General features: G+C 36.8%; 1 protein-coding gene across 4 annotated transcripts in view; it reads right to left on the bottom strand.

Moving 5' to 3' along the window:
* The window catches only part of FAM13B (family with sequence similarity 13 member B), a 40,718-nt gene that overhangs the window by 2,819 nt on the left and 12,630 nt on the right, over positions 1-25,269 (bottom strand). For 2 of the 4 annotated variants that reach the window (XM_085236393.1, XM_085236392.1), the window contains 20 exons: positions 24,790-24,967; positions 24,054-24,198; positions 22,793-22,950; positions 17,838-17,879; positions 16,784-16,939; positions 14,949-15,084; positions 14,698-14,721; positions 12,712-12,779; positions 12,196-12,250; positions 11,622-11,769; positions 9,231-9,296; positions 7,835-8,045; positions 5,954-6,083; positions 5,443-5,524; positions 4,931-5,160; positions 4,646-4,729; positions 3,399-3,494; positions 1,148-1,231; positions 877-1,049; positions 382-483 (listed from right to left, as the gene is read on the bottom strand). In XM_085236393.1, coding sequence (XP_085092519.1) covers positions 382-483; positions 877-1,049; positions 1,148-1,231; positions 3,399-3,494; positions 4,646-4,729; positions 4,931-5,160; positions 5,443-5,524; positions 5,954-6,083; positions 7,835-8,045; positions 9,231-9,296; positions 11,622-11,769; positions 12,196-12,250; positions 12,712-12,779; positions 14,698-14,721; positions 14,949-15,084; positions 16,784-16,939; positions 17,838-17,879; positions 22,793-22,950; positions 24,054-24,198; positions 24,790-24,967 — 2,368 coding nt within the window. The remainder of the gene's footprint in view (positions 1-381; positions 484-876; positions 1,050-1,147; positions 1,232-3,398; positions 3,495-4,645; positions 4,730-4,930; positions 5,161-5,442; positions 5,525-5,953; positions 6,084-7,834; positions 8,046-9,230; positions 9,297-11,621; positions 11,770-12,195; positions 12,251-12,711; positions 12,780-14,697; positions 14,722-14,948; positions 15,085-16,783; positions 16,940-17,837; positions 17,880-22,792; positions 22,951-24,053; positions 24,199-24,789; positions 24,968-25,269) is intronic. The other 2 variants (XM_085236395.1, XM_085236394.1) reach the window with 2 other exon arrangements.

The raw sequence follows: 25,269 nt of genomic DNA, 5'->3' as shown, positions 1-25,269 counted from the left end.
ATGTTACTGAAATGTGTATGACTAATTATCCACGAGTTTTTAGTTAAATGAGAAAACAAAAAGTGTATTGAAATGAGTCCAGAAAACGACTGCCTTATCTTAACGTGTTATTTTTGTTTATGAGGTGATACACCGTGAAAAAACTCTTTGATACTACTTTCATTTTCATCATTATGAACAGTAACTGTAATAGATGAAACAAAACTACACAGCAGGTTTCCTCCAGTATTAAAAGCACACAACAACATTATCTCCTTCAAGAGATTGTTTACAGTAAAGATTAGATCATATTTCACTTGGCAAAATTCATAAAAAGCTAAAGAAACATTTAGCTATAAAAGTGAAGCTGCTGTCCAGCATCTGCTTTTGTGATAAACAAACCTTCCATTCTGCTGATAAAACTCCTCTTCAAATTCTCGTAATGTCTTGCGTAGCTTTTTCTTTTCAGCTCTGGCTTTCCACAGCTGCTCCAATAATTCAGGCCTGAAAAAGACCATCAGCCATACAATAGAATTTAGATTCTTCAAAACTTACTCAAAAAAACGGAGCTGGCTGAACTAATACTAAATTCACCCTGCTTGTAAGGAAAACAGTATCTGACTGTGAAACATTGAAAACGAACTAGTAGTTAATAAAAGGGTGTACATTTTCTGCTCCCTACACAGCTTGAGTAGGCTGAAGAAGATTTAGAAGATACTAAACAATTCTCTGAATACAAAAAGAACTTAGTCAGACAATGTCAGAGGAAATAATGTTCACTCAAGCCAACACCTCCTGAGAAATACCGAACATGTCATTCCTTTCCACCCAGCATCATATTTGGTATCATGACTAAGTGCAATCAGTACAACTCCTGTAACTGGATTTTATACACACATAGAAGCAGCTCGGGTGCTTGACAGCCTAAGGTCCCGGGTCAGCTTCTCTTGACCATCTTCAACATCGGACTCCGAGTTCTCAACCGGGCTTAAAACAGACTGTGTCTGGACAGCAGATTTTAAGATATCATTCAGGTCTGCAGACAAACCATCGCTTTCCTCCTCTTCTTCCTGAAACAGAAAGCAGAAATTCAAAACGAATATAAAGCATTCCCTTTCCCTCTCACAAGGGTTGGGAGATACATTTTTAAAAACTGTACTGTACACACCTTAATTTCTTCAAAAAAGTGGGCAGTTTCACCTTCAATGATGGGTTGTAACATCTGCCCCCGCCTCTTGGTTGATGGTGAACCCTGCAATATTTCAAAGCCTCTTTAATTATATGCAAATAGACATTAAATGATGCACACGGTCAGAATTCTGTTCAAGTCACCTAATACCTAAGGGTCTGTCTTTTTCCCCTCCAAAAAAAGGCTACAAACAGATTTAAAGAGCATAAACAAAACAGCCTTAAAATCCAAAAACTCAGTTGCCCGAAACAGAAGTAAATATTGCAGCTTATTATTTATGTAAAAAGAACTGAAACTCTAATACTCTTCTTTGAACTTTCAATAAAAAGCAATTGCCCAATGTGTTCTGAACAAAATTCATAAAGCTCAAAGACATCTCTGGAATTCACTCTTGTTCCTCCTAATTTACAAAAAATGAAGCTATGTAAGGGCAGAGACATCTTGTATCTTCTGCCATGAATGTGGTAGGAATAATTCTGCCAGTTTCTCTTTCCAGACTACTCTGAAGCCCAACAAGTGAAGTGCTATCTAAAAGTTATCTGTTCCTCAATATCAGTGGTCTGTTGAATTTCAGCCTAAACATATGTTGTGTGAGTACAGGTGCTGTTGTTAGCTGCCTGTTACACACATGCCATTATGCTCTGCTCATCTCTTATGGCTGGACAGGATCAGCACTTTCAACTGATGAACTATTTGAACAGGAGGAAGGTAGAACATGAACACACATAGACAATGACCTGTCAAAGAACTTCTGTTAGTGAAAGGAGCTTCCTGCTTCTTGATTTCCATATAGGCTTCAGTGCATATGACTAATATCCACTGCTACCCTAGCAGATATCTCATGGAAGCAAATGTCATGTAATTTAAAAAGCAATTGAAATACCTGGCATAAAATGTAGCCTACCTAGAAGCTACCATTGAACTATTCCTGGTAATCAGAGAGCTCCACTTATCTGTCTCACACATTTCAAAAGCAGAAGCCTGTGAAATACTTTGTCCATTGTCTACAGCAGGAACAGGAACGCTGTCACTAAGATCTCTTCTGAATTTAAAATTCTTTTGGCTGAATATTGACCTTCACTTTGTTTCACACTTAAATAAAAAAGACTAACATTTCTAAGACTATGGACAGCATGATTTGCATCTCATTTGAAGAGTTGGATTTCTGACATGAGAAATAAGACAAAACCCAACCAAAGACACCAAAACCAAACTGTGGCTCAGCAGTCATGGAGAAATGCTGAAGTTATCAGAACAAATTCTGTGTTTATGGAATTCAGAAATGGATACTGACATCAAGTTGCCCTTAAACTTAAAGGGGACTACAATTTAAATCACGTTTTTTCTATAAAAACAGCTATTCCTTTTTCCAGATGGATTTTGAGTCATCCTGAACTGATTTCTTTATCTCAGTGTTCTTCGGCTTAAGGAGCTGGTTAAGAACAGTGAGAGTCACAGACTGCAGATTAAGTTACTGCTGAGTAAGCCACTGCCTAGTTATTTAAATCTGATAGAGAACTGTCTAACTGCGTGCAGTCCCTTCCTTCTAAAAGGGTCAATAGCTAATATCAAAATCCCAAGTTCGAGTCAGCATGCAAGAGAACAAAAAGAGCTAGGTGGTTGTCATTCCACAACTGCCTCATAGATCACAGTAAGAAAGGTTAATTCAGTCATTTCGCACAATAGGGGAACTTTTCTTCCTTATCTCTTCAAGAGGGGAAGGAAAGGGAAGAAAAAGCACTGCAAGCTAGAAGGAAATGAAGTGAAAACATGATGAAAGAGCAGATGATGTACAGATGCTGCAAGCAGGTGTCAATAATGTGTTTCTCACTAAGGAAACAAAAATGAATGAAGTTATTTTAATGGCCATCTTATCACTCTTGCCTCTGTACTATAGAAGAGGCAAGCTCCATTACAACTGGTGTTACTCTTCTTTGGAAGACACTAATACAATACACACTGTGGATCTGTACCTAGCACAGTGACTTGCAAATGATTCAGCCAAGAAAAGTTAGAGCAACTTGTTTACTTCCACTGGGAACTATTTACTTCCTCAGAGCTGTCAAGGTAACAGCCTTGAACTGCTCTGTTCTCAGCAGTAAACCAAATGTCTCAACTATAACACCATCTTATATCTTCCGAAAGAAAGACGTGTTTTATTATTAGCTCTTCTAAAGCCATACTAGGAGTTCAAAAGGGGAAAAAAATATAAATAGCATGTTTTACTCACAAGAATAGGAGTAATGCTTGCTCTAGTTAACATTTGTTTTACAAGTCTGTATCTGTCATAAAGTGGCTTCACAATATGTCTTTCTTCTCTAGTAACCTAAAGGCAGAGAAACCACAGAATTAATTATACCAGTCACTGAATAATACGCAAGCAAACAAAGCATTATGCTTCTCATGCCAGGCCACATACATTCCAATTAGGAACATAAAACTAATTTGTGTGTATGCAATGGAGCTTATGGAAAGAAAAGGAAGTAAGCAGATGTTTATTTCCCCTCTTATTTTTCCACTTTAAACTTCTTTTAGAAAAATACTGAGTTAAGATTTCTTAAATGTTAGATGAGCTTAAGTAGAAGTAAGCCCTCTAAAGACCCTTAGAAAATAGGGAAAAAAGGGACCAAGAGCTGTGGGAGAAGACTGCGTAACTAGCAATGACGATGACTCTACAGAAGTGACAGGGAAAAAAAAAGATGAAATTGCAGACAGACTTTATCTGATACCTGATTGTACGCTCAATTCTTGGCCATTATGTTAACTAAAAACAATGAAACTTGGAGATTATCATCAACAGTTACTGACTTTTTCCCTAAGGGGCTCAGAGAGTCAGTACCAATATCACTAATGCCATTTTTCTTCCTGGGCTTTTATAACTGAAAGGCTCGATCAGATGTATATAGCAGTGCTGATTACTAAGTTGGTGCACGAAGTCCAGAAGACTGATAGAATATTAACTGGAAGCATATTCTGATTGGACAAGCAAATGCTGATCATGGTCCATGATTAAAAACTTAGAACTCTAGGTACTAGCTGCCAGTTAGTTCCTCCCACCACATACTTCAGAAAAGTGTCTCAATTTTTGTTTTTGTGAAACCCATAATAAATTTACAGACCTTTTCCTAGAAAATTCAACAGTATTTGTGATTTTTGTTAAAAAAAAAAATAATAATAATAACACAAAGAAGATTACTCTTTGCTTCACAGACAAGTATGGCACCAACCTATACAAATTACTTTGCAAACTTCAGTAACCCACTGATCTGTGAAAAGGGGCCTACATAATGAATCAATACACAAATTTTCACAAGTTAATGCAATAGCTTCATTTAATGGCAATATGGAAACAGATAGATCACTGTTTGGGGAAAAAAAAAAATCAGGTATTACTGATTATTATTACTACTCCTGCACAAGAAATACCATTGCCTAAGTGTACATTAGCATAGCTTGATGAAGAAGAAGAGGTATTACCGGTCGTCCATGTTGACTTTCATAATACAGGAGACTTTTCTGGAGAGATGTTTTCTCTTCTACCAAATGGTCCTTTGTCATTTTCTGTTAGAAGAATTGTTCATATTAATCAAAAGTCACTTCAGCAGTTGTTTTTTTTTGTTTTTGTTTTTGTTTGTTTGTTTACTGTATCAGCTATAAACACAACTTAACCAAAAACTTAGATTAATTAATACCATACATCCCAACTTAGTAAGATTTAAAGCTGTTCAATGTTGTAATCAGACACCATAATCTTATGCTTACTTTTATATCTTCTGGCAAACACCTCTCAACTCGTTTTTCCTTTAATCTTTTCAAAATGAGTTCAAGTGTAGCTTCCTTGGTGGGCTTCTTCTCTTTCTTCACAACCCGCATCTCATCTCCGTTTTCTTCATCTTCTTGGTCAAGAGAGGAACCAAAGCTTTTTGGTAGAGTGTTGCTTCGTGGACGTGTTTGAGGTATGAATTCTCCATCTGAGCTCTTCTGCTTTGCATCTTAAAATAGAAAAACTACTTAATCTAAAAGTTTAAGAGAACCAATTCCCTCTGTTCAACTGCAAAATAAGGAACACAGCTGTTTGCATAGGCAAGATTTCTCTTCTAAAAACAAAGCCACAAAAATAAATTTGATTTTGCTTTTGGAATAGATCGGAATCTAGAAATTAAAGATTCGTACTGTCCTGTGGAATTGTGCTGAATGAGTTATCACTTCTGTTTTAGTCATATATATATATATAATTTGTTTTTGTACGCAACCTGAAGCACAGCATCCCTTACCTTTTATTTGCTTTCTTAATTTGGTAAGGTCAGTCATCCATTTTAAAACTTTTGGATTGGCTGCAATATCACTGTAGGAGGGCTGAAAAGTAACAAAGTTTTATATGAACATGTTGAAGATTATTTATAAACATTTCATAAAATACATGGCAATATTTATAGCAGCAAAGGTGACTAGTAACATCAATGTAACTCAATACAAGATCAGATCTCAGTGCCAACATAATGAACATTTGTTAAAATAAACTTGAAATAAGGCATCAGAAGTTGATCCAGAGAGAGGTAAAGATGCTTTTGTTTTTCCGTTGGCTTCATCAAATATCCCTTCAGTCTAACTGAATGTCAACATCTGCTCATCAGGTATTGTGGCATGTTTTCCTCATACTGTCATCGTCCACTTTTGCAGAAAGCAGCATATAACAAAATGAGCTCAGTTTTTCAGTGATGAAACACAAAAAGTAACTTAGCTCCACCACACAGTCATTTATCCTGAATAAAAGCAGCAACTTACCTTACTGTTCTTCTCTTTTTCAAATTGTTCCTCAAATTGCTTTATTTTTTTCTGTAGTTTCTTGACAAGCTGATAAGGCGTCTTGTCTTCCCTTTTGTCATCTTTTGAGCTGAAGGATGCTCTTCGTGTTCTGTATCAAAAACATTTTAAAAATGCAGTTTCAAATAATTAAGCCAGTGCAAACAACATTGGACTAACGGATGACTAACTTGTTTTGGTTTTCTTTTCCAGTTCATAATATATTCTTTTCAGACTTTCAGTCAGAGCTTCTTATATACTCAAAATGCTACCATCCACTGCCTTCAAAATGTGATGTTATTTTCTCCTCTCTATCTTCAATACTATTCCTAACAGAAATACTTCTTTGGTGAAAAACACCATTTGAAATTCAAGTACTGTCAATTACATTGTCATTAGAACAGCTCAGATCCTTCTGGTGGCTAAGTTGCTTATCTAAATTACAAGATTATCAGTACTTCTTGAAACATTTGGCACAAAACACAGCCTAGTCTAGAAGCTATCACTGAACAATCCTTGGTAATTAGGCAGCTCCACTTATTTGTCTTAGATAACTCAATAGATGCTTGTCTTAAAAAAAAAAAAATAATAGTATCCATCATCTAATCTGTTTAACTTCCTAATACATTTCTGCAGTATGCAACTCCAGTTTTGAATCACCTTTTGCACTTGCTTAAATCCTTCACATTTGTGCCTTATGAAAACTCTGCATTTCAAGACTAACCATAAGAATTTTCTAGCATACATATTACACAAGGTGCCTGAAATACCTCTTGGTGCAGTTAGTGACGTCCACATAATTCAAGATATTAGAAATACTAATCTTATTATCTGCTGGTGTAGATCCTTATTAGTTTCAGAATGAGAATGGCTATTAGAATCAGCACTTTTCTACAGGTCAGTCTCATACATCATTTTAACAGTACTCATCATCTGCAGTCTGCCACGAATTGGGGCACATTTGGGAAAGCATCTTTTGCATCAATGAACTTGTGACAGAAAACTAGAAATTCTGAAGTTGGTCTTTCCTATTCCAAATTTTCTCATTTTTATGAGATTATTTCTTCCCTAATAATCATGGTGATTTTTCTCAAATGGCTTTTCATATTAATAGTATTAGGAAGTACAGGCCACAGGTTATTTACAGCTTTGGAAGTCCACACAAATAACTTCCAGCTTCTTTAATTACTGGTTAATTACAAGTTAAACTGTCTTGATCCTCTACAACAACAAAAGAGAACCTTCACTAAAGGACCCTATAACTCCACTGTACTGCTGTCCCACCTCTCTCCTTCTAACTGATGCTTTCCCTTAACCCTCCTGAATGAAGGCTTTTCACAAGCCAAATGAAAAACCTTCCCAGTTCATCACTGCATGTTTTTGTTGCAATGCTCTCTTTACTGGGAATGAATAAACAAAACAAACAGGAAATCTCACAACATGAAAGTTGATACTCGTGGAATTGGAAAAAAAAAATTACATAAAACCACATCACAGCATCCAGTAAAGTCTGGTAAACAAAGGATATAAATAATGTCTTCAGACCCAGGAAGTGTCATTACAACAGGTTACCAGAAGCCCTATCTGATTGCCAGGGAAAATCTGTCCTATTTTTATATTCTTTCCTTAAGCATCTGCCAGTGGCCACTTTGAGAGACAGCCGTCCCAGATGAATCTCTGGTCTGACCTAAGATGGCAATTCCCAGGTGTGCAAAACTGCCAAATGGCTGTATAACGATACATTTGACCTTGGTTTTCAGTTCATTTGTCATACCATAAAAAACTTATGATGTTTTTAAGCAGCTGAATTTTCGTACCAGAAGTAACTGCCACAATACCCACCAAACTGCATTTAAGACATACCTAACAAAAGAAAGTGCTTTGGATGAAGAATCTAAAGTTTCTGGATCATGTAAGAAACGCTGGCTTTGCCCAAAGTCCAGACTACGGTGTGACAATATCGGGTGACAGTCCTCCTCCAATGGATGATTAGTCATCCTTCCAGCCTGCGGGGAAAGCTGAGCTTCTCCAGATTCACTGTCTTCCTGCCAAGATTTGAAAGCAGGAAATGGATCTGTAAGATAAAAAAGGGAAACAAAATGGTACTTGTCTGTTAACAGAGCTATAAAGAAGAATCAAGAGGAAACAATTGTGTATGCGATACTTAAGTCTTGTATGCTATAAAGGATGTAGTGTCATACACAAAGTGAATAAAAACAGTGGAATACATCAGAAAGCTACAAATTCTGTCATATAACAATTGAAAGAAAAACATACTGAAATGAAGTATGCACACTAGGATCCCTTTTTCAAAGTGTTTCTTAGGAGTATGCATTTCTGAACAGTTCAACAGTGTAAGAGAGCATTACTTATTTACTTATCAGAAATGTTATGTTAGAAGAACACACTTACTGCCTGTTTCAATGTATTGCTATGGAAATTAAGTACCATGGGAGCTTTGAAAGATTCTCCTCTTGATTTTGAACGTGGCAAGCCTGACAATACCTCCTCAGGTACAATACCACTTAGCCTTTTTGAAGGAGTGTTGTTGGTGTGATTGTTTTTGGTGTTTTTTTTTGTTGCTGTTGTTTGTCTGTTTGATCTCTAATGTAGGTATAGTTTAAATCCATCTTGACATCACTGAGAAAAAGAGATTTTTTTAGTTTGTGGAAGGAGACTTCTTTCAGGCAGGGGATTCCCAAACAATTTACTATATATATTTTTTTAATAACCCTGTTAAAAAGTTGGTTGTGTGATCCCTTACAATTCTCAACTGCGGTTGTCCTGCCATCCAACAAAAAGCTGAGAAAGCCCTCCAAGCACTTTAGTTGAAAATCTCCCCCTTCCCTTTCAGAAGTTTGCCTAGTATTTTCCAAATCAGAAGTCTTGAAAATTGGGTTCAAAGTGTGCAGAACAACAATAAAACCCACAAAGTAATCTTTGAAAAATAAATAAATAAGTGGTAACCCTTGTACCTGCTTTCCAGAGTGCGTTCACTAAGAATTGTAGTGGTTTTGCTCAGGGAGTTTTTTTGGTGGGTTTCGTTCTTTTTTTTTTTTTTCTTTTCTTTTTTTTTTTAAAGCTAGAATCTTGCTTGCTTATGCAGTACAAGATACAAGAAGGGGGCCCTTAAGGAGGAAAAAAATACTGCAAATCAGAACATTCCCAAGCTAAGGGACAGCAGGTGAAGGGTTAGTTAGAAAGCAAACCATAAACTATCAAAAGGCAGATAACTGAATGTATGGCGAACCATACTTACCCTCCCCTTCTCTCTGCAGATGCATTGTTTTGAAATCAATGAGGGGAAAAGTGATAGGGCATGGCGCTAATAAAATGAAAAAGAATGGCAAAAATACTAAAGTGAACACACAGCACAGTCAGAACAAACCATACATAACATGTAAAGCAGGAAGATACAGTACCAGGGAAAAAACATCCTGTACTTTGAGCCAGGCTCTGACCTCTCTCAACTCCCAGGCAACTGCAGTGGCAGGTAAGGATGCTCAGGCCTTTGTAAGTTTGAACTGTTTACCAGAAAGGTTTACAGAACTGACACAGGAGTACTGAAGACTTACTGCCATTTAATAAGAGTCTCATGCATCTTCACATTAACAAGAGACAAGTTCTACATATAATTTTGCTCATAGCTTGTAAATAAGAGATGGCAGTAACTTTCAAAAAGAGGACAAATGCAGAATAAATACACTCAAACACAGATTAACCAATCTGCATTTCCCCCCTATTAAGGCAGCAAGCATTTCACGCTCATTTTCAAGATCCCCATTCATTACAAGTCTTTAGTTGCCATCACACTGGATTTAATAATCCAAAGCTTTTGAAAGATTTGGACTAGCAGATTTCTTTGCAAAGCCAATGTAGTTGAACAGAATGCTACAAGGACTTGCAGTGCCTGAGATCCCAACAGCCATTCTAAAAAAGACTGAAGAATAGCCAAAACTGAAGACTTCACCACATGCAAATACCATATCTTGCAAAATACCATGATTTTACTACTGAGAATCACGTAATGTAAATTTATGCAGATATCCTACATTCTCTTTGAAGTAAAGATATACATGTATTTGGATAAGAATACCAAAGTAACTTTTATGAACAGATTTAAAGAAATCATGAAAATGGAATCCACAAGTGTACTGAGGACACTATTAAACATGTACTGAAGGTTAACACAGAGACTGTAACAAAACGTAACATGCAAGTAAGCAATGTAAATAAATACTGACAACATAAAGCAAGTATTTCACAACCATAAGTAAGTGAATCAAATTACAAACATCATCATTTCTAAAGGGTCAAAAACAAAGTATGGATTAATGCATGGAATTCATTTGGAAAACAGCCAACTTTGGTGACAAATTAAGTTATTTTAAGTTACCACTATTTGAGCTTTGGGAGCTTCATGTGCTGGCATGCTACAGTTTCACACTGCACTGCTATAGCTCAAATGTACATAGTTTACTTCATGAAATTTAACATTTCTAGCAGAAGATAAAAGTAACCACATTCATTCCTTGTTACTAGTGCTTTATTAATGCCTAATGATGACAATTTAAATGCATCTCAAAAAAATAGCTGTCACTGGAACCGCCTGCTGGGAGTTAAACATAATCCCTTGGTAGTAAATCTGCATTAAATCTACCATTTCACATCAGAAATAAGTGGATGGGGTCATCCTCCTGCTGGTGACAGTTCACAATATTTTAAACAAACTAACAAGTGGACTTTTTTTTTTTAAAGTGCAGATTGATGATTCAGATGATTCAACATGACAGAAGAACAGCAGCATATAAAGAACATGTAAAAAGACAAGTAGTTTGCTAAGATTATCAACGAGTGTTTTGCTGTGGTTAGAGTACAGACAAGTTACATTCTTATACAAGTAGGACAGCATGAGCAGTCATTTCCACATATTTGAGCAACTACGTTCAATCAAGTCATAAGTTCAGGGGCTTGCTACACCTGAAGGCCATAAAGAATAGGATCATAAACTATGTTTCATACTTCTTGCTTTCCCAGAAATTATATTCATTGTTAACTTGTACTTGAAAATTCAGGCTGTTTCAAGTTGTCCAGTGACAAGGAAGTCAATACTGGACATTTCTGATGCTCAAGACAAGACAACCAACAGACTTCTCAGACTAAATCAAATGTAAATGGCTATGCTTAGTAGTTTAGTGATTTTATGTCAAATTCAGCTAGTATGTGAACTTCAGTAACTTGGATTGGAAAAAAAATAAAAATAAAAAAATCACAAAATTCAACATGAATATTAATTGCATCATAAAAATCCAAGTATGAGGACTCATGTTAGAGAGAGTCCAGAGGATTTTAAGTCACTTGAAAAATACATAAACAATTTTTTCCATGAAGCTTAGACTCTTTTGCTTTCTTTAGCTTTTTTTTTTTTTTTTTTTTTTTTTTTAAAGTCTCTTCTAAGTTGCAGAAAGATCTGAAAGAAGATGAGATCTATGCTATATGCAGTGAAATTGGCCAAGTCATATAGGAATGTTTTATTCAGATGAAGCTAAAGGGAAAGTGGGTAAGTTACCAGAGTGCTTTTCCTACTTCGTAAAGTATTTCACTTATTCTAACTAGCTGAGTATATTGTGAATTAAAGAGCAAAAATTACCTTCCCATTTGTCACCATCAGATGCATTCTTCAGATCTAAACGTGGTACTTGGACACTCAGAGCTTCCTCAGGAACATAAATGTCACCATCCCCTGACACCTCTGAATCAGTATTTGCATTGAGATCACAAGCTTTGGTACTTGAATCCTGTATACAAATAACAGCACAGAACAATTTCATTCTTATTTAGCAACTGAAAACCAGTTAACTATTTAGTGCTGCTCCTCGCACTTCTGGAAACTCTTTAAAAATATATATTATTTCCTTACTCAAGTAAGGTGCTCCCATGTTTCATAAGGAACTGTAAACAAGCTTCTTCTTCCCTCCCACAGCATTAGCCAATTACTGGCATAAACAAAGTATTTCTTACACAAGATGCATAAGCATAATCTTGCTGCGTTGCCCAAAATCTCCAAAAAGGTGGACAATGAGATCTGGCAGATCTTGCAAATTCTGTGGCTACCCAACCAACACAACACAGAGTACTAAGAACTAAATTTACTGAGATTTTTTTTGCATGTCTGTATTTACATTTATAAGATGCTGCATATAGAAATGAAATTATCATCTTACCAGAAACATTTCTGAAGGTATTCTATCATTGCCATCAACCAAAATACTATTTTGCCTAAAAACAAAACAGACCCAGTTATCATTTTAAATGCATTTCATTCTTACATACAGTATCCAGTTTTAGCAGAATTGCAATTGATTTCCTTAAAGTGATCACTAGAACTCTGCAGAGCAGAAGTTAGGTTGTTTGGGGGTGGCACCTCTGTTCTTCACAGTTTCCAACTGAAACATGTAAACAAGCAATTGGACTTCAAACAGCCTAGAAACAGAAACAGCTCAAACAAGGAATAAACATTTTGAAACAAATGAGCTCAAACTCAATACTCCAATCAGTGCTGAACTCAATTGCATATGAATCTAAAATTTTCTGGCTAATTACTGTTACCAGCATTAATTCCCAAATGGCTGAGTGGTACACTGTGCCAAAATATTTTAAAAAAATAATCTTTTTTGTTTCTCTTATGTTCTCAGAAGTTACACATTCTGCCACATAAGTGATAAATGAAAAATTCCTACCTTTCACTATTATTTTCTCCATCAACATCTGCATCTTTATCACATTGTTTCAATAATACATCTGCAGGCTGTTGGCAAAAAGTACATTTAGAAAGATTGAAAATATTTCTGTAATTGTGGACCACAAAAAAGCCCTCAAGAATGAAAACCACAAGTTTCTATGCATGTGTAGAACTCACACTGTTTAACCAATGCAATACTTCCACATTTAAAGCGAGGTCAACAATTCAGTGCATTACTCACTAAAAGACCAACAGTGAAACCTCTATCTTCAGACATGCCATGATTAAGAATTTAAAGCTTGGTTTTTTTTTTTGTTTTTTTGTTTTTTTTTTTTTTTAAGGTAGACACCAACACTGTCACTGCAAATGGTCAGAGCGTGACTTCTGGGGTGACAGGAAATACTTACTGCCACGACTCTACGTTTCAGAGAGAATTGAGTGGGATGCAGATTTGGGCTTAGCGTTATATGAAATGAATCAAGTCTGACAGACTTCCTAGAAGGAACTTCTAATCCCCATTATTAGATAAAACAGCAGCAGAACTAGAAGGGGATGAGGATATGCTGGCATTTTTATGGCACCATCTCACAGAACAAGTTCAGATTAATTAACATCACCATTTTGTACACTAGAAGTTGGCACAAGAAGATTGCTTTAAATATTTAAGCCAAAGCCCAGTATTTGCCTTTTTTGAGAAGCACTGTCTTTGGGAGAAAGTAACTGGAAAAATGTTTTATCTCCCTCTTGAATAATATGTTACATTTTATTTCAGATTTTAGAAAGCAGCCCCAGCTGATCTTTAAAATGTCTGAAAATAATATTTTAAGTTGCTCTAAGCTCAAATGCATGTAGCATTCGACTATTTTACACAGCAACATATTTCCCTTCCTCAGACATAACTCCATTCCAACAATATTTCGGTCCTCAAGCCAGGTTCCAATTCAAGCAAACAATTTCTTAATAACAGCTTTTCTGCCGCAGAGAATCACATTTATTGTAGCTGCAGAATCAGTTGTTCCTTTTTCCATTTCAGACCTAAAGCAAAGCTCACGTACAGAAGCTCATCTTTACTCTCCTACATTCCCTATGCATCATGCTCTCCCTTCACATTCTTACTGCAGTAATGTGCTTTTAGCCCTGAAGTGAACGTGTCTCTTAAAAAGTATCATTCACATTTCTCAGCTGTTCTTTTACTGAAACCACTGATAGAGAATAAAATGCACCGAAATTTAGATTTATAGAATTAGATTCTAAAGCAATATGCAAGGATAACAGCTGTGACTGGAAGCCAGATTGTTAGGTCATTCAGAGAGTCATTTGAGATCCATGAAAGAACACAGTTGCTTTCTGAACTTTAGCAGCAACTTCAGGCATCATTAACATTTTCTGAGCAAAACAGTTTTAAAAATATATAAAATGTTCTATTTTTACTAATAACGTCACATCCTACTCTCTGTTCACGCAGGACTAAACAGATTTTTCTGTACAGGAACACAAATGGTCAATTCCAATACTTCTCGAGATAACAGGTAAATATTGAACCTTTCTTCTCAGGAGGCCACAAGTTTAATTTTCTTTTTTCTTTTGTGTAAAACCACAAGTATAAGAGCTCTCAGCAGGATGGAGGGGGTCAAGCTGTCAGCACAGCAGAACTCAAACATCTAAGCAAAGAGGTTCAAGGAGAAGTAACAGAACCTATTTCAAGCAGACAGGAAACGAAGATATGCTGAAAAGAGGAGGACATCCATCCCTCTCACAGACAAAAACTGTGAGAAGAAAGAAAAGGCTGAGAAACAGCCAATTACAAAACAATGTCTTCCTGTTTCAGTTCTCGTATTAACATTCTACCACTGCTTAATACAGTAGAAGTTCATACTGTGGGCTGTGTTACTGTCACAGCCCTAGACCCTCTTCTCCTCACAAAGCCTTTATTAAAATAGATGCTATTCTAACCACTGCTATGCTTGTTGATGCACTAACTTACCTCAGCAGAAGGAAGGGCCAGTACCTGCAAAAAGAGAGAGAAGTCAAGGTCCAAATAAGCTGCAGCAAACTACACAAAGATTTCTCTACACGTCTATAAAGTATGCATAGCAGAAAAGGAAATTAACTGTGCAAAGCAACTGAACCACATAAAGCTGCATCAGAGCTATTACGAAGACTCTGATGCCCCAAGCACTTTGCTGAAGTCACTGCAATTCATAATTTTCATATACAGGAAGCTCTTCCTCTCACCTGAACACTTTCTTCCTCCTCAGTTACAGTATCATGTTTCATATCTTCGCTGCCTAAATCTGTGCTAACCAATACTTCAGAGCAGTCTCCCGTGTTCTCACTGCTACCAATGTCATTATTTTCAATAACATCATTCCTAAAGAAACAAACAGTAAAACATCAGTAACCTGCTCTCCAGCCCTCAATCAACCTTTATATAGCTTATACACACTCCTGAGATTTTCTACAACAGCATGTGGTAAATATGTAAAAAAGGATTTATCCGAAACCACCTTGACTAGATGAAGTTGCTTGACTGCACTCCTCTCAATACTGAAGTCAGCTGATTTAAGTTAGTATCAAAGTGTTCCCTTCACCAATAAATCCCATTATTTCTAACATTTTATATTCCTAGCATTCAACTTAAGGTTTGTAAAAGCACATCCACGTTAAAACTAACTTACACCATTCCTGTTTGTCCATAGATTCTTTATACATCAGCATGTCTGTCACCATGATTCCATAATTCATTGCAAGCCATTGACTTTTGCCTTTCTTCTCCTCCCTCAGGTAACACCAAACTACTTTAGAAGCATTTCTAGATACTAAACAGGATGGTCCGCAATTCTACACTTTAGTTATGTTTTCTTTAATTCCTGTAATTATTTTGTTACACCTAAGAAATCCGCTCCTGATGACTTCAGTTTTTAGTTATTTATTCAGCTATGTGTCTGTCTTTTGCACAATATGTTGACTGTGCTGCTTTAAAGAACCTGGACGACCTCTTTCAAGAATGTTATCATGTATCATCTATTACAGTTAATCCACAGTGGAACGACACAGAAGCATCTGAAGTAGAGACAGTGCCAGAAGGGCATATTGGGTTTCAAACCTGCAGTGATGGTACTTTTAGCCTCTGCTTCTGTGAAGCCAGCCAGACTTAAAACACTTATGCCATAACTAACGGGATTCAGCTACAAGAGGGAATGTTCACCCACTCAGTTTATATCAAAGAAATTAGATTTATAACCCTGAAATTCAACTTACAACAACTGAACATTATGAGCAATGATTATGACCTTTATGATCTCTTACTAGCTTATCTCTGACAAGAATCTGGACTAAAGACTTCTAAAAACAGCAGATATAGAAAACAGCATTTGACCCTCTGCACACTCCACACCATTTCAAGCTCTGACCTTAAGGAACTTATGTTGCAAAGCCCTACTTAATGTCACATTTTTGGAGTTGGGAATTAATTGTGATCATTTATTTATATTTGATAAAACATCAGCAGGTCAGAGTGTCTCAGTGCTGCCCTGGAAATCACTACACCCATAAACACTAAGATCTATAACAAAAACTGATCAAATGAGACTGAAGTCCTGCACAAATACATCTACAGTGCTCATTCTATCTGCTGTTAGCTGTTTTATTGACTGCCAGCTATGGAAGTACAATAGCTATGTTGATGTGGAACAGCATGGCAAGGAAACTGAAATACTACCTACAATAAATTTTTATATATGGAAAAACTGAGTCACAAGTAACATTAAATGAGATAAAGAGAGAGATAAATAAAGTCTCACACTACTTGCACAAAATTCAGCAGTAAAGTAGTTACACTTTGGAATTTGTAGCTATATAAGAGGAACATAAAACACTTGCTTCAAGAGCTGTTCGTTATTTCTGTCGGTTGAAAGCTGATTTGACTTAAAAATTTCTTTAAAATTTCCGTGCTAATAACAGAAGTCCTAACTTTTGCTTCTGGTTGAGGGGTAATGGGGTAGTTTTGTTTGGAAGACCTGAAATATACAATCCTCTACAATTTAACACCGATACAAAAAAAATCTTACTGGTTGTTAGATCCTTCCTCATCCCCGCTGGGACTTTTTGCATCATTGTTACAGCCCAGTCTGTGTTGCTGTATTTGTTTAAGATCGTTATCTAAGCTGCTCTGCAGGTCGAAAAGGTGCTGTTCCACAGCTGCTCTGATTGTTCGTTCTAAAATGCTAGAAAAAAAAGAAAAGCCACAGAATTCATATCAAAAATCCTCGTCTCCATTGATCAACTATACAGAAAGGTAAAAACAACAGTTGAATCTTTGATGCCAAATACTTCAAGGAAAAGAAAAGAACGCAGGTTAACTATTCTAGGTAATGGGGAATACTGAAACCACTATATTCTATCAAGTAATAACCAAACAAGAACGTATCTTAAAAGTAACAGCTTACCATGACTACAGTTAACAAAAAAAAAAAACACAAAATATTATACCCCAAACTGTACAAAACCTAAACACAAGTATGCAACAATCAAATCCTGCATCTATAGCAGGTCAGAGCCAACCATGGAGCATGCAGCACTTCAGCACAGTTGGCTGTAGCACCTCCTGAACAGGACTGTAATTGTAAAAGGCAAGAGCCAACAAATAGGGGAGACAATAAGCCAGTACCTGATGAAGGACACAGGGTATACACCTGAAGGTACATCAGCAACAGAATATTCTTTAAAAGCAGAGTATACCAAGTGTACTTTTTAGCCAGATTATCCAAAGCAAATAAAAATTAGGGCTATAAAATTGTGTTTTAATTTTCTTCCACATTTGCACATGCAATTCTTCAGAACTGTACTAACTATAAACAACAAAAGTTGGTGCTGAAAACACACTGTGAAAACAATTATAAAGCCAAAGGAAATATGCAATTATAAAAACAAAGGGGTTTGGAATCTAAATTTTACCACACTCTGCTCTCATGCTTCTGCAATCAATATTAATCCATGTTAAGTTTTTCTACAATATGTTTCATTCATAACTAATCATCAAACCTTCTGCATTTGTTCTTTTAAGACAATATACTGATATATGTTATAGCAACAACACAAATTATACACTGTCATTGTACTTACTCTGCAGAGGCTGGCAAGATACTTATGGGAGAAATATGAGCACTGCAATACAGAAGAAATAAGTTAGTGAAATGCAAAACTTGGCATATTCAATAGAAGTCACAAAAACAATAGAAAATAAATTTGAAAATACTAAAAAACTACACACAGTGAAGCTAGTAAAAATTGAAAAAACAGGAAACAAAGTAAATCCTTATTTACAGTCCCTGTAAGATTCCTCCATCCAGACGAAGTGGAATGCCGTCATAAAACGAAGTTGTCTAGGCAGCAGTGCAGGTTTCTGCCTCCCAAGAGCCAACATTCAGTACATCAGTACATTAAGAAGCTGTAAGAGGTACGGTCTTTCCCATGGGAAATATTAATCGCTTAGTCTTAAAAGACTTCCTGACACCTTGCTTAAGAACGCAGATTTTAACCTCGCTGCCTCAAGCAAGTTCCAAAGTACTTTGCTTTCCTTCACTGTTGCAGTTCATAGGGACTTTTCCCTGCCTGTCAGATTGTTGCACAATTTTACTCTGCAACATTCAACAGATCTGCAGTATTCTCCAAGGACAGCTAGATTTCAAGTACAAGGCAGGTACTTTCCAGAGGTTTTAAGAGATGATTTAGCCACTTGTAAAGCACTTTGGAATCTCCTAGCACAATCTACTTTCTGCCACGTAGCAGCACCGACAGCCACAGCGGTTTTTAAAAATGATTTTCATGAATACATGAGGGACCAGAGCAAAACTGCCACCTCAATGGGAGCTGAACAGGTACCTCTGCAAGATGGTTCTGGCTGATATTAGCTCTGTTTGTATTCGAAAAATCATTTGGTGGTCTCTCTGCTTAACTAAGAATAGCTTTAATACATCAAGAAGTGTCTTGTTTAGATCTCATCGAGTTCACCAGTAGTTCTATACCCACCACTAGAGAGGTGAAATAATGAGACCACCCGAAACAGACTTTCTACTTTTTCTTCTTCTAAGTAGATGCAACACAAGCCATAAAGGACTTGCTTGCCAGCTCGATATTTAAACACATCAACACATTTTCCTTCAAACCTAGAAGTGGTAAGACGTTTATCTTGTGAACATTTTTTAATTGGTGTCCATACACAGAAGTGCCCCATAGCCCTACTGCTTGTACAAAGTGCTTAAGTCTTCTGATAAACAACTTCAGCATCAGCATGATTCGAAATTAAAAAAAATCAAGGGGCAAGGCTGTGAATAAGTTCAGCCCTATGAACAAGATAAGAGAGATAAGAATGACAAAATTTCAGAGAAAAAAAATATTTCAAACCAGATGGATGTACTTAAATATCGGACATGGGTACTTTCAGCAAGTTCTGTAAGAGCTGCATTACAAACAGTATGCTTACTTTTTAAAAGTTCTAATATACATACACTAAAAATCTATTTATTAAACAGTTGCTCCTTAGGACGCAGCAGGGGAACAAGAGGCAATCAGAACACAAAGCACTGCAACACCAGTTGTAGAAAAGAACAAAAAAACTGAGTCAAGGGCACAAGTACAAAAACTATTTATAGGAAACTGAGATGACCTGGAATCGTTTTGTTCTATCACTATCACTTGAGACAATGAGGAACTGTGTCGGGCGTGGGGAGAATCAAGCTCATCTCCAAAGAATCCAAAAGATTTCAGACATGATTGACAACAAAATTTTCCATCTTACTGCATAACCTTCAGCCCCACAGCGGAGGATCATTCATCGGTGCTTTTCATAAACACCTTCAGATGCATTAGAAGCACTCAGCAAAAGATGTGCAGAACTCAGCAGCATTCCAAAGCCTGAACAATCCTCTTACTATGTAAAGAATTAGCCTATGGCTTCAACTAATCACTTCAGCAATTAAGCACTTTTTGAGAAGAAACGTGTCCATCGCTCTTAGCTGAAAACACACTGCAACTTTGGAACTAAGAGACCAGTTTAAGAGTATTTGTTTAAGAGCTGTAACTTATACTGCTACACAGTCTCAATGCAGCATGACACAGCAAGACACACAAAGGTAAACGTCTTTTGTTTCACAATGCTAACCCACCCCTGAGAATCTCCTTTGCACCTTCTCCCTACTCATTAAGAATCCTTGTAAATATCCTGTGATGGAAAAATACATTGTCTAGAGATAGAACATTTCAAAACTTTTCTTGCTAATATACTGACAGCACACAGATTTTTATTTCTCATTAAGAACAGAAGCAATTTTGACAGTATTTCATTTCACAATATCCCCAGAATACATTCATCCCACATCACGTTAAAAAGCATTATCTGCATTCACAAAGCAACGGTTTCCTTCCATGCATTTACCTGTGCAGCAGGACTTTACAGGCCATCCTGATGATTTTTGCTATCCCAAACGAACACTTCATGTAAAAATGCTTCATTTGAAAGAGAGCAAAGTGTGCTGTTGGCTGTAGGTTATGCATACTGCTCCCGCGGATTCAATGGCTGCTTGTCAGACAGCACTTCTGGAGTGCTGCACTAAACCCTGCAGTCTAAATAGAAATAGACTGCAACATGAGGTCACTCCTGACAATAAGCTGCCCAATCAAGACCTGAAAGCTTTTCTAACATGTTGTTCACATATTTTCCAAGGTAGAAATAGGAAAAAGTATTTAGATGTTTGAAGAGAGAGCTAAGCTAAAAGCTGTAATGTATTTTCTAGCAATTCAAGCACTTGCTATATTTGTTATATTTAGATTGCCTCATTATATACAAATTTTGTTCCTTTGTTACCATTTCTCTCCTTTCTCTCTTTGATTGAACTAATGAAATAAAGCTGGATAATATACCACAGAAGTAGTGAGGAGTTCACCCTCATCATTACATTCAATACAGACAAAAGCAAACTGCTCACAGAACTTCCTACTTGTCACATCTCACCTCTTTACACACACAGCATTTCGAAAAGCCCAAAGAACACATCAAGGAGCTTTCACCTCAGGCTTGCAACTGATGATATTTGAGATGAAGAGCAAAAAGTAAACCGAACGCTATCTGGCAAACAGCAGTAGGGAAAAATTCAGCATACTGACAGCTAAGGACTCCAGGGCGATTATTTCAACAGCACATCTTCACGTCAGCTGCAATGCTGAGTCAGGAATTCTTCTCTACAGAAGTAAGGACAGCAAAAGCTGACAGAGCCATGCTGAAAAGGCTTCTGATAAGGGAGAATACATTTCCTTTACATACACCGTGTCAGCTCGTGCACAAACACTCCCCGACTGCATAACAGACTGAAAGATCACTCAACAGGTTTACTTTAAATACCAGTCACCAAATCAAACCGCATGAATGATTTTCCATATTCTCACCTCATCTCTCTCAGAGAAACCAGCACCACGCAATTCACAACTGTCATGTTTTACAAAGAACAAGTAGGATGAGTGGGGAAAAAAAAAAAAAAAATAGAGGTAGCAAGGCAAGTTGTAAGTTATAGCTCAAATAGCTAAAAAGAAGGTTATATGCCCTGCTGGATGAATCAAAACAATCCATCTTTAACATGAGATGATGAGCATGCAACCTCAGTCTTTTCTTTTCTCTGGATAAAGAACTGTACAAATATTTGGTTCCCAAAACCTGATGACAGCAAGGAGGAAACAGAGCTCCAGGTTAAGGAATGGTAAGAATCATATTTAAGGCTCACTTCTCCTTCCTCTTTCCTTTATAAACTGCTGCATGGCCTATGCCAAGACAAGCACCCCAACCAATCTGCATTAATATTTATTTTAAAAAAATTATTAAAAAAAAAAAAAAAATCAAGAAAGTAAAATGCAAAAAGGCCATTAAATGTGTTCTGAACACTTCTCAGTTCCCCAAAATATTTACAGCAGAAGTTTAATAAAACATATTTCCTCATTCAGTCTTTTTTTTCTTTTCAGATGTTTCCTGTGGTTATTCTGGTTTTACAATAAAAATTGTCTCTTTTCTTCAACAGGATTCCTCCTTATGCATTCCCACAAATAATGCAAAATGCCAACCATAATTAACGCTTATTAATTTTTAATTAACCCTAAACATCTCGTAAAATGATTTTCTCTTCAGGCTAGTGACTTTCAACTCTTAAACTTGTTTAGTTCATCACTACTGCTGCGCTTGCACATTCCACAAGCATCTAAATGCCTATGAATAGTAAAATTGCTTAAAAACCTCCACTGGAACACAGAGTTCTCTTGCAGAATTCCAGTTTCTGGAAGGATTTTTTTAATAGACTTAAGTCAAACTAAAACTGAGCAGCTGGATTACTGATAAGGACACAAAATATAATTTAAACATGACTCTTGTTTTCTAACTTAATTATTTTATATTTTAAAAATTCCTGCAACGAAGAAAACGTGCAGCAAAGCAGCTGAACAGAATTCAACCAGAAACCCCTGCAGTCATGAGACCTGTCAGCCCAAGGCACTAACCCTCCTCCTGGATTTCCCTGTGTTTCTTCTACTTTAAATTAGACTTCTACCCCAGGTTTTTCCTCATCCCTCCCTTCCAGGTGCTTGCTGCAATACCCAGACCAAAACAAATGCTGTAGAGGGCAAAAAAAATAAAATTCTCTAAACAGAAATCATGAATTGTAAGTACAAATAAAGCAGACAAGAAAAAAAACTTGTCTACTACAAGCAAATAAAACATAAACCTGCACATTACAGGCAAGCACAAACCCACTTCTGTCCAAGAGGCTAAGCTTATGCATGTCGTTCCTGAGGATATAAAATTTACTGGGAAAATACCACTATATAGCATCAAAAAAATACGTTCCTTTTCCCTCTTCCTCTGCACAAATCATAGATAATCCAATCTGAGTTCCACAGACCTTCTGCTGGATTTGGGAGCAGTTATTTTATTCCTCATTTTACTGCTACAAGAACTGCTTCGCTTCATGGGCACCACAACAGTCTGAGGGTTCCCTCTCTCACACATCACCAGACTGCATTCCAATGTAGAAACAAGTTACCTTGTTGATGCTGTAACGCTCCTGGAATCTGAGATACTCCCTGTCACATCTAGATGCACCACAGCTGGCCGCTCAACAGGTTTTTCTGTGCCATCCTCTGGAAGTTCTTCAGACTGCTCAAGCTTTATATCTTCCTCCTCTTCCAAGAGATCATTTATCTGTACAAAGATTTATTCACAATTAATGGCTTGTAAATTTCTTTTAAGAGCTCCAGAGAATTAGAAGCACGAGAGATAAAAACAGAGTATTTATAGAAGGACAATATTCCTCAATTTTAGAAAAAAAACAAGTACCCAATATTTGCTGTTACATAAAATGTTCTACATAATGAAATGTAATGCTTTTACCCCTTTTTTCTGTAATTGCAAGAGAATGTAGCAGTGAGCTAAGGGGTAAGCCCAGCTGCACAGCTGGTTGCACATAGGGCTGCACGTGGTGAGACCCTGCTTCCCTAACTCCACTCAGCCTTGAACTGGCCCTGCAGGGAACAGGACCCAAGCAAAGTGTGCTGTTGACATCTGGTGGAGACACCACGAAATTCAAGGGACACTCTGCCAAGTCTCAAAATTTCAAGAAAACAAACAAACAAACAAACCCACAGCAGCACAAAACACAACAACAAAATGTAACTACACCACACATACAAAGCCTCCTTGGGAGGTGCTTTTGTTAAATTCATAACAAACCAGAAGCAAGTCAGTAATTCTCAAGCATGAGAGCAACTAACTAAAAAGAGCGTTCGTCCCAACCTAAGGCAACAGTTCTCTGGTTCAGGCTGCAGAAGTTACAGCCCTGTCGTATTTAGCAGCTTCCTTCACCCAGCAGGACTATGTCAGCATTCAGTGCTAGACATATTCTTGCTAAGAGCTGAAGAGACAGCAAACATTGCAAAGCTGCAGCGCTTTGCTGCAGAGCAGAAGCTGCTCAACCCAGAACTGGCTGCCCACGCTTGCTAGTCTGGATGAACAAACAAAATGTCTCCTGCAGCAAAGAGGAAGCAACCAGCTTAATTGCCTTACTTTCTTGGGTAAGCTATTATTGTTGGTTCAGTCCATATATACTTTTCTAGGTGGATAGCTATACTTACTATAAGCAACAATTTTGTAAATATATCCATATTAAGAAAATCAACTTAAGGAAATGCCAGGTTTTGTCAGTTTGCAAGGAACTACCAAAAGGTGTATTATATTTCAATCTTTCATAAATATATGCTATAACAGATACTTCAGTGATACAACATTGCTGCTTAAAATATTCCTACCTGCTCAGTTATTGAGCTTAAATCATTAGTAGATGAAAAATCTTCCTCTTCATTTTCAAAGAATTCATAGTAGTTCTCCAGAAGTCCCGCCATTATTCTGCTAACTATTTCTTGTTCCTTCAGATCCTCCACATCTGTGTAAATGCTAAACATTTCAATACCGTTTTAGAGTAAAAATTTAAATCCATTAATGCCCCCAAAGCTTCTGCAAATGGCTTCCACTGCAAACAACTGCACTTCACAGCACAGTAGGGATAACCGTACGCCATTCTGAGCACCCAATTTTAAGTATACCTTCACACTACTGCATTATAGAACTTTATAGTACTTTATATTTCTGAAAGCAATGATGAAACAACTGATTAGTTAATTAACTGATCATGAGGGAGGATTACAACTCAAAATTTTTTCTGTTGAAAAGAAATACCAGGATACGTTTGTATTTTGACTGCTTCCTTCCAGATTTCTTTTTTTTTTTTTCTTTTACTGCAAATAGTAATAAATAAAGAAAAAATGGAACTTCAAAGAAATAACAATAATATGACAATCAAACCCGTGGTTTAGATCCAAGCAAAAATTTTGTAACAGCTGGCAGAGAGGAGGCACAGAAAGACACTGCACAAAGTGTACAGCATACTCACTGCAGTTACTCAGGGATTAGGAGAGGCTCTGGATTACAGATTTCCACCATCAGATTCGCATAAAAACATCACAGAAACCTTTATGATCCACTTACTGAAAAACATCTGGGCCAAAGACTGCAGCCAAAGAACTTGCTGACCAAATTTCTTCATGATGCGATGCTACGTTGGCTAAAAACTTACACAGAAACTTTAACAAACTGTAATTAACAGGTGGAAGCTGCTGCAAGAGGAACCTCAACTTTCTTCCAAATTCATCTTCATTATTATAATCTGGAAAACATAATAAAAAAATATTTAAATCACAAAATTAAGATAACATAATGCAGAAAAGCAGATAATCAACCTCTTGAGTTGTGCTTCTACTCCAGAAATAATTGCTGTCCTTTGGCCAGTTCACCATCTATAAAGTTGTCAGAAATTGAGTTACATTTGTCCAGACTGAGATTTCTGTGCTCTGTTTGTCTGAGAAAGAACTACCCCAAAACTAAGCTGTTAGGTTAATTTTAGTTTACCAAACAATACAGATCCTTCAAAGACATATCCATACCCTATTTATGGTATGTTACAAAATT

This window comes from Meleagris gallopavo, chromosome 15, assembly GCF_905368555.1.
Source record: "Meleagris gallopavo chromosome 15, MGAL_WU_HG_1.1, whole genome shotgun sequence".
Classification (NCBI taxonomy): Eukaryota; Metazoa; Chordata; class Aves; order Galliformes; family Phasianidae; genus Meleagris; species Meleagris gallopavo.
The sequence above is the reverse complement of the archived record's forward strand: the minus strand, read 5'-3'. Positions and strand labels throughout refer to the sequence as shown.